Genomic DNA, 10364 nt, shown 5'->3' on the forward strand with positions numbered 1-10364 from the left:
AATTTTGACTTAAATATCAAATTGAAAGTAATATTTTTGTTTTCTTGTCATTTCCAAATAAAATTCCAAGTGTTGTGCAATACAATTGGACAATGCAACGTCCTCCGGACCTGTGATAGGCTATGGATACCCCAAAAGGTGCAAATCATTACAAGAATGTGGGGTCTTAACTCAATTAAAACGGCAAGCACTTTGTATTCCCGCTACAAATTAATTAAGGGCGTCTCTCGACTATAAAATAATATTTTATTAAGTATTTTGATTATTAAAAGTTATAAAATAATTTTTCGGTTATAGAGTATTATTTTATTGAATCATTTGATTATTAAAAGTTATAAAATTGTCATTTGACTATTCATTATATTCAAAACTCATCATTTTTTATTAAAAAAAATAACAGTATTATGAGTTGAACGTTAATATACTGATTGTGATATGATAAAATCTAGGGTAAACTATGCAATTAGTACCTAAACTACTAGTTATGGACTATTTTAGTATCTAAACTTTCAATTTTTTTAAAATCATACCTAACATTTACTTTTTGTTTTAGTTTATTACCCCACCGTTAAAAACTCAATGCGTTTAGCACCTACCTAAACTTTCAATTTTTCTTTCAAAATTTAGCGTTAAAAATTTGAACAAGGGTACTAAAATGAAATAAAAATTAAACTTTAGGTATGATTTTGAAAAAAATTAAAGTTTAGATATTAAAATGGATAAAAAATGATAGTTTAGGTATTAAATGCATAGTTTATCCTAAAATATAATCCTAGAATCTCAAATGACTATCATATCTCAGTTATCATGTTACCATCCAACTTAGTCAACTACCAAATTTTAATAGAAAATGATGAGTTTGAAACATAATGAATAGTCAGGTGACCATTTTGCAACTTTTAATAGTTGAAAGACTCAACAAAGCAACATTCTATAGTTGAGGACCAATTTGTAACTTCTAATAGTCGAGAGACTCAGTGTAGCATTATCTTATAGTCGGGGACCATTTGTGTACTTTACCCAGATTTATTTAAACAATGGATGGCATTTCCGTATATAATAGGAAGAATGAAGGTGAATGAGTTATGAAGCATTCTATAAGTTGCTCAAGCTTCTTCCCAGCAGGCAAGGCAGAAGTCCTCTTCCTCTAATGGCGTCGCATTCTTCAATTCTCACGCTTAAACTGCTCCTCCTTTTGTTCTTCTTTCGGTTTTCTATTTCGGAAATCATTTTCGAAGAGCGTTTCGAAGGTACTTTTCTTCCTTTTTTTTCATACTCTCTTTTCTGATTCATTATTTCTGTTTGAAACTATGATCCAACTTTGGCACCGGCAATGGAATGTTTTTGTTCGGTTACCGAGAAGAAAAAAAAGAATTTTGGGTAAATTACACATTTAGTTCCTAAACTCTTAGTTTTGATCTATTTTGATATCTAAACTCTAAATATTTTTTTAAAATTATACATAAAATTTATTTTTTATTTCATTTTAATTATACTGTTCAAAATTTAATGTTAATTTTTGAAAAAATATTGAAAGTTTAGGTTCTAAAACGGAACAAAATTTATAATTTAGATATTAAACGCTTTAAGTTTTTAAAGTTAGGTACTAAAATAAAATAAAATTAAATATTAGATATGATTTAAAAAAAATTAAAGTTTAGGTATTGAAACGAATCAAAATTAATAGTTTATATACTAAATACAAGTTTACCCAATAATTTTTAAAAATTCAGTTTACTACGTCATCACCTGAAAAAACCTTTGTGAGGTCGTTGACTAACTGCTTTGTATTGCCATTTGTTCCTTCTTTCTTTATCTTTTTTTTTGCCTTATTTTCTTTATTTGGAATTCGTATGTTTTTCTTTGTGTAATTTACGAGTTTGCTATTTAAACTATTAGTTTTAATTTGTTTTTTATCTAAACTTTTATTTTTTTAAAATCATATCTAATGTTTAGATTTTATTTTATTTTAGTATTCCGTCGTTAAAAACTTTAATTTTTGTTTCATTTTAGTATCTCGTCAAAATTTAACATTAAGTTTTAAAACAATTGAAATGTTAGATACTAAAACATATTACAAGTGATAGTTTAGCATTAAATTTTTAATGAAGGGTACTAAAATGAAATAAAAATTAAACATTAGGTATAGTTTTGAAAAAATTAAAAATTTAGGTATTAAAACGAATAAAAACTGATAGTTTAAATACTAAATACATAATTTATCCTTTTTCTTTTTTGCTTGTGTTTACCCTCCATGCTGTGAACAGACGGATGGCAACGCAATTGGGTAAAATCTGATTGGAAAAGAACAGAAGGAAAAGCAGGATCATTCAAGCACACTCCCGGAAAGTGGTCTGGAGATCCTGATAATAAAGGTAATCCCTGCTGATTTAAATTACGATTGCGATCAAGTTTTCTATTGTGCAGCAATAACAGGTGGTATTATGATCATTACGAGTATCGTCATTGTACAATAACAGTTTCGGACGGTACCTTTACTGTTATATAACAACCTGTATAATTCTGTAGGTATTCAAACGACCGGTGATGCTAAACATTTTGCGATATCCGCAAAGATCCCCGAGTTCACAAATAAGAACAGGACATTGGTCCTCCAATACTCCATCCGGTTCGAGCAGGACATTGAATGCGGCGGCGGATACATCAAGCTTCTATCTGGATTCGTTAATCAAAAGAAATTTGGAGGGGACACCCCATATAGGTTTGATTCAAACTTCATTTCACCAGAAAATTTATACTATATCATGTTAAAAAAATTTGATAATTTTGAAGCTTCGAGTGAGTTCGGACTAATCCTCACAGATTTTTACCCTGCAGCTTAATGTTTGGGCCAGATATATGTGGCACACAAACAAAGAAGCTCCATGTTATACTTTCTTACCAAGGCCAGAATTACCCCATCAAGAAGGAATTGGAATGTGAAACAGACAAGTTGACTCATTTCTACACTTTCATTCTTAGGCCGGATGCAAGTTACAGTATACTCATCGATAACCGCGAACGCGATTCCGGTACCATGTATTCCAACTGGGACATTCTTCCTCCCCGGAAAATCAGAGACCTCGAAGCTACGAAGGTGATAATAAATCGTGTAGATCAGATAACGTTTCGGTTAAACCCTAAAATGCTTCAAAATTATTGGGCCAGATGCATGGTCAAAGCTTTAAATTTTTATCTTTTTGCAGCCTGCTGATTGGGATGATAGAGAATACATTGATGATCCTAATGCCACTAAACCTGAGGTAACTTTTCATGTCAATGATTTTTTCACTTGATATATCGCTTATATAACAAATAAGTACCTAAAATATATTATCTTTTTTATTTAAGTACCTAAAGTATTTTTTTATCAAAATAAATATATAAAGTTATCTCTTTGGTCAAACTAGGTACATAAAGTATTTTTTGGTCAAAATATGGATCTAAAGTATTCAGTTGGTTTCATTTAAGTACTTAAAGTATTCTTTAATTAATGTCACGTGTTAACTTTTTTAGAACTTAATTGAAAATGTTTGAATAGTTTATGTATCTATTTTAACATAAAATACTTTAGCTACCTATTTTAACAAAAAAAATAATTTTAGGTATTTATTTTGACCAAAAATATTTTAGGTACTTATATAAAAATATACTTTAGATACTTATTTATGATATAAACCTAAATACTGAATATGTCTAACGTCATTTTGATGTTGCAGGGTTATGATAAGATTCCAAAAGAAATTCCAGATCCTAATGCTAAAGAGGTTAGTTTGTAACTCATAATGCATATGATATTAAGCCATTAGCCATGCACCTGGTTATGTTTAGTGCTTGCATGTAAAAGGGTGTAAATGAATCGGGCTTGAACCGATAAAATTGTGTTAGCGTTTGATTGTTTATTTTTAAAGATGTTCATGTTCAATACATGTTCAATACATGTTCGTTTGTTTATTTTTGAAGTTATTCGTGCTCACTCCGTTTAACATTCGCGAACATATTCATTTATATGTTCGCCAACATATTCGTTTAGCGTTTACGAACACCTTAGTTGCACACTCTTTGTTTATCTTTTTATTTACCAGCAAAGAAAAATGGTGAAATCAAGACACTAGTCCTTAATTTTATTAGGCTTCACATTTTAAACTCTAGAGTTCATTCTACGTTCAATTTAGTCCATTCCTTCACCAAAAAGAATAGAAAACCAAGTAAATGAGCTTGTTCGTGAACATAAACAAACCAAACACATCTCTATTCATGTTTATTTGTTTATTAAATTAATATAAAAAATTGTTCATACTCATTTATTTAGCTTAATAAACGAACATTATACAAATGATTCATGAACAATTCATTTGACACTGTTAATTTACACCCTACTCCCATGTTTTCTGTTATCAACTCATGTTATTTTCACTGGTTAGCCTGATCATTGGGATGAAGAAGAAGATGGTATTTGGAGAGCACCAAAGATACCGAATCCGAAATACAGAGGACCATGGAAACCCAAGGTTTGTTCTAATGCTAACAAGCAAATATGAGGCCTAAGTTTTTTTTTACAGCAGATTCTCATCAATGCAACATTTCTTTTTACGCTACAGAGAATCAAGAACCCTAACTATAAGGGCAAATGGAAGATTCCTTATATTGACAATCCAGGTACCCTGCAATGCATGTTTCAATTTTGGGTAAACTACACATTTAGTACCTAATTGGTCTATTTTAATAAATAAACTTTCAATTTTTTCAAAACAATACCTAACGTTTAGTTCTTATTTCATTTTAGTATCCCACTGTGAAAATTTTAACATGTTTTGTACCTAAACTATCAGTTTTGATTCATTTTAAGACCTAAACTTTCGATATTTTCAAAACTTGACGTTAAATTTTAAATGGAACTAAAATGTTTAACTACATGGTACTAAAATGAAACAAAATTAAACTTTATGTATAATTTTGAAAAAATTAAAAAAATTATGTACTAAAACGGATCAAAACTAATAGTTAGATACCAAATGTGTAGTTTATCCTTTAATTTTCTTGTATTTGTTCAAGATAAGAATATTTGTAATTGAAGAATTTGCTCCTTCTCCCCAGAGTTTGAAGATGATCCTGATCTGTATGTGCTTAAGCCTATCAAATACGTGGGCATTGAAGTTTGGCAGGTAGTTCTAATGAACATGGATATCTGTTTTGATTTATGATGCATTTGAATTATACCGAACAACAGGGATGGATCGAGCGAGGTGGATGGGACAGTTGTCCCCTTAAAATATAAAATTATCATATATTTTAGATTTTTTTAATTATATTCTCTGATATAAAATCCTTCCTCTATCTCTACGAAACAGGTGAAAGCTGGTTCGGTTTTCGACAATGTTTTGATATGTGATGATGCAGAGTACGCGAAACAAGTGGTAGATGAGGTGTTTGCCAACCAGGAGATCGAAAAAGAGGCATTTGAAGAAGCAGAGAAAGTGCGAAAGGCACGAGAAGAAGAGGTTGGCAACAGACCTTTGCTCCCTATGTTCATCCATGAATTTTACTACGAAACTCGTTTTCCTTGAATGACGATTTTGAAACACTTGCAGGAAGCACAAAGAGCAAGAGAGGAAGGAGAGAAGAGAAGAAGAGAAAGGGGTTACGATCGACGATATCGGGATCGCTATAGAGACAAATACAGAAGAGTCTGTCTTCTTTTCCTACTAAAATCTTTCTTACATCCTAAATTTTAAATCTGAAATCGAAACACTTGTAACTGTGATGTTTTTCTTTGCAGCATCCTCGCGATTACATCGATGATCATGTAAGTATCAACTTCTACTTGACTTAGCTCTCGAGTTTATGTAATTACTCTATGATTGAAAACAACATAAATTTCTTTAAGAAACTTCGAACCTGTGCACTGACGGAGTTATGTAGGGGTTTGGAGGGTCTCTGCCTCCATAATATTTTTTATCATTAAAAAATATATCGATAAATGCCTATTTAGACCTTTAAATTTTGGTTTATTTTGATTTTGTCCCTTATTTACGTCATACACTAACAAGTCCTTTTGTTTGGTTTGCAGGATGAGCTTTGAAGGGTCTAGCTTGCTCCTTTCATTTTGTGCTATTGTCGTTGAAAAAGCTGAATCAAGTCAACAGAGTTTACTTAAGCTTAGCATTTTTTGCACTAAATTATTGTGTAATTTCAGAACACGTTATGCATGGAAATAAACCTTACTAGTCTATTTTCTCTTTATTCTATATCTTAATTACCTAAACTTTCAACTTTTTCAAAATCATACTTAACGTTTAGTTTTCATTTTATTTTTAATACTTCATCGTTAATAACTTAACACGTTTAATACTTACATTATCAGTTTTGGCCAGGTTTAGTACCTAAAATTTCAATGTTTTCAAAACTTGACGTTAAGTTTTGAGCATGTACTAAAATGAAACAAAAAAATAAATAAAGTTTCTAATGACATAATACTAAAATGAAAAAAACTAAACTTTAGGTATGGTTTTGAAAATATTAAAAGTTTAGATACTAAAAAAAACCAAAACTTCTAAAAAATGGTAAAAAATATTTTAAAATAAAAAATGTTAAATGTTTATAAAATATATATTTTAAGCTTCTTTCTGTATTTTTTGGATTTATTATTTTTTAAAATTGTATTTTTTTTAAAAAAACTTCTACTTTTTTAAAAAAAAAATATGTAATAACTTTTTTGCAAAAATTTATGTTTTAAAAAAACTAAGAATTATATGATGTTTCTTTTTCATTATTTTTTTAAAACATAATATATAATATTTATCATGAAAAATCATAAAAATAGAGGAAAATTAGAAAACCCTCAATATTTTAAAAAGAATCATAAATTATTAGACTTTTATTAGCCTTTATGTATATTTTAATATTTTTTTAATTTTAAAAAATATATTTTATAATTTTATAAAAAAATTAAAAATTGAAAAATATAATATTTTTTAATTTTAAGACGTTTCTAATTTTTAAATTTTTTATTTTAATATATATTTTATGTCACATTATATTTTTCTCAAAATGTCATGCAACTTTTTTAATTTAATATACATATCACATCACATGCTTCATGTTTAAAAATTTAAAGACACATTGAATTATAATATTTTACAAATACCAAATGATAGTAATATAATTTAGGGTAAAGAATGCAAATGGACCCCTGATTATAAGATATTATTTTATTAAGCCCCTCTACTATTAAAAGTTACAAAATGGTTACCCAACTATTCATTATGTTTTTAAACTCATCATTTTCTGCTAAAAAATGGATTATATTCTAAGCTAAACATTAACTTATTGACTATGGTATGATAAAATTTGATCACAAAATCTCAAACGACTATCATATCTCAGTCATCATGTACATCAAGTTTAAACAACTACCAATTTTTTAACGAAAAATGATGACTCTAGAACATAGGAAAGAGTCGGGTGACCATTTTGTAACTTTCAATAGTCGAGGGACTCAACAAAGCAATACTCTATAATCTAAGGATCATTTTGTAACTTTTAATAGTTTATGAACTTAATAAAGTAGTACCTTATGTCGAAGGATCATTTGTGTACTTTTCCCTATAATTTATGAATCAAAATATAACTTAAATGCAAAAACTCTACCTAAACTACATTCCATTAATACATTACTGTCAACATACCTTTTCGTTCGGGTACAACACTCTCAACAACCTCGATTTAGTGGGATTTAGAAAAAAAAAACAAAACGTTAGAGTTTTACTAGGATTCAAACTCCTAAAAATATGATAGATTTTTACTATGATTCAAACTCCTAAAAATATGATAGAGTTTTACTATGATTCAAACTCCTAAAAATAGGATCTATAAGTATTATAAATAACCATTGTAACTTACTATTGTAACACACAATTGATAGACGAAATATGAACAAAAAATTTGGAGCAATCAAAGATTTTTTTTTTTGCAAAGTTTCGAAGGCAACAAAGACAACTGGAAATTGTGTAGTACCAAAAGGGCAGTTCAAGGGTGCTAACCCTTTATTGACTGAAACCGACTCCCAAATCTGACATATCTTTGGAAAGAAACATATCAGGTAAGAAATAGGGTATCTGATCAACCCATTTGTTTTAAAATAAATGATCGGCGATGACTCCAATTCGTTTAATCTAAGTCGAAGCCTAATTCCGGGGCCCACCCGAAAGACAGTTTCGACAATTACCAAAGTGCAATTTATGATTTTTATATGTTGTGTTTGTCAAGTGAGTGAGGTTGGAGGTAGTCTCCATTATTAATTGTGTAATTATAGAGCAACCTAATTCACATAAATACATGTACTGTGTCATATTTTCTTTCATAATCGAGGAAGGCAGAAACAGAGGTTGACAGATATAATTTGATTTAAAATTTATTGTTTATATTATTTTTTTTTATAAATTTTCTATTGATAATATATTCCTTTCGTATTAGCATCATATCTCTTCATATTCAGAGGTGAAAATTTAACATATTAGATGTGAATAAAACAATATCATAGAGTCTTTGATGGCTTTAAGTCGAGGTAAACTGATTCAAGAATCTTTCTTTTAACTCGTCCCTAGGAATATTATTTTCCTTCTTTTTTTTATAAATGCCACTAGTTTTATTAAAAATAAAAAAAATATCTAAATTACAATGAAGGTTTACAATAGAGATGACAACGAGTCGGGATTGGGTCCAATTTTTGGTCAACCCAACTCGACCTGAAAATTTACACCCTCCACCGAACACGAAAATTTTATATTCTACATACGACCCGAAAAATATAAATCATCCATCCGACTCGATTTTTTAGAGTATAAATCCGACATGACTTGACCCGGTATAAATTAAGGATTTAATTAAAAATAATTTTTTTAAGGAAATTACATTATTATTATCGGGTTAGGTCAAAGTTTTCTTCATCCTCCATCTGAACCCGACTTCACCCTTTAAAAAAATTGACCCGACTTGACTCGAACCCGCTTTTTTTTAAAAAAGAATCCAACTCGATTGGGTCGAAACCCGTCAGATACAGGTGAATTTGTCATCCCTAGTTTACAATCACAATCGTAAACTAAACACATAATAAAAATATTTTCTTAAACACGAGAAAACTAGCCACTTAATATAAAAAAGACCATACAAGGAAAATATTAAAAAACCTAACCAAATAAACTCGAATAAAAGGACGAACATATCTGATCGCATCGATAAACAAATAACAAAAGGGGATGGGGATATTGAAAGGTCACCAAAAAATCACAAATCAAAATTGAGCGACGTGAAAATTCTATTCACGAATGCAAATTGCGTATCAAATCCAATCTGAGTGTCCAAAGCAGAGAAGATCAACGTGATAACAATTAAAATGTGTAGTCACCATATTTTTACCCAACCTATTTTAAATACTATTTATTATTATTATTACATAAAAATATTATTGAAATCACCATTATTATCATTATTATTATTATTATTATTATTATTGATATTGTTATTTTCATCATTATTATTATTAAACAAAGGGTATATAGAAATTTCATTAACTAAAAAAGCAGGCCAAACATGTTTTTTTTACAAAAGCCTAATGTTGAAGCTCTGCAGTGGTCTACCCGTGAAGAGGGGACAACTAGGGTTTCACACCTTTAACCCTGACGCCGCGAGATCTCAGCCATTGGATCAAGATTGATCCAACGACCCAGATCAACCCAAACTCGGGTTTCAACCTAAACCCTTTGCCAGCAATAGCCGTCACCTAGCTTCCCTTCTCCCCGCATGAGGTGCACGCGTCTGGTACTCTTTACTGCTTGAGGTTTACTTTCATCACCGCTGTCGGATTTCTCATCGGTCATCGCAGAAATCGCCAAAGGGACCTTGGGGTTATTTTTTACCCCCGTTCTTTCGGCCATGTCACCTCCGCCTAAAACGTGTCTCCCGTCGATGTCTCCTCTTCGAACAGAGCACCCGAAGCCAAGAATAATAAAAAAAATGAACAAAAAAATCTGTGATCTTTTTTTATGCACATGTAAAATAAAAAATAAAAAGGGAGGGGTCTCGTTATAAAAGGGGATGAGAAAACACACACACAACAAAATGAGAGGAATTCAGGAACAAAACAAAGAGAGAGACGAAAAAATGAGGGTTTCTGTAACACCCCCAACCCGTATCCGACCCGGATCTGAGTCCGAAGTGTCACATTGACTTTTCAAAAACCTTTACTTGTATAAAATAGTGAGTAATTTAAAATTTATTATTACATATAACTTATTCAAAACCTTTATCGAACTATTCAGAGCTTATACAATATATTATCTTGAATACATGCCAACTAGAAATTT

The 10364-nt window shown here is 30.1% G+C and overlaps 1 protein-coding gene across 1 annotated transcript; it reads left to right on the forward strand.

The window, feature by feature from the left end:
* The first annotated feature begins 1113 nt into the window (after window positions 1-1113).
* On the forward strand, window positions 1114-6232 carry LOC120200357 (calreticulin-3-like). Its single transcript, XM_039201226.1, has 13 exons — window positions 1114-1250; window positions 2268-2375; window positions 2530-2722; window positions 2839-3097; window positions 3207-3263; window positions 3720-3767; window positions 4425-4511; window positions 4602-4659; window positions 5098-5165; window positions 5352-5501; window positions 5592-5687; window positions 5780-5806; window positions 6071-6232. Exons 1-13 carry the CDS (start codon window positions 1151-1153, stop codon window positions 6080-6082), a joined length of 1263 nt encoding a protein of 420 aa, XP_039057157.1. The 5' UTR covers window positions 1114-1150; the 3' UTR covers window positions 6083-6232.
* Window positions 6233-10364: the final 4132 nt, after the last annotated feature.

Source organism: Hibiscus syriacus, unplaced genomic scaffold (genome assembly GCF_006381635.1).
Source record: "Hibiscus syriacus cultivar Baekdansim isolate YM2019G1 unplaced genomic scaffold, ASM638163v2 tig00005939_pilon, whole genome shotgun sequence".
Classification (NCBI taxonomy): domain Eukaryota; kingdom Viridiplantae; phylum Streptophyta; class Magnoliopsida; order Malvales; family Malvaceae; genus Hibiscus; species Hibiscus syriacus.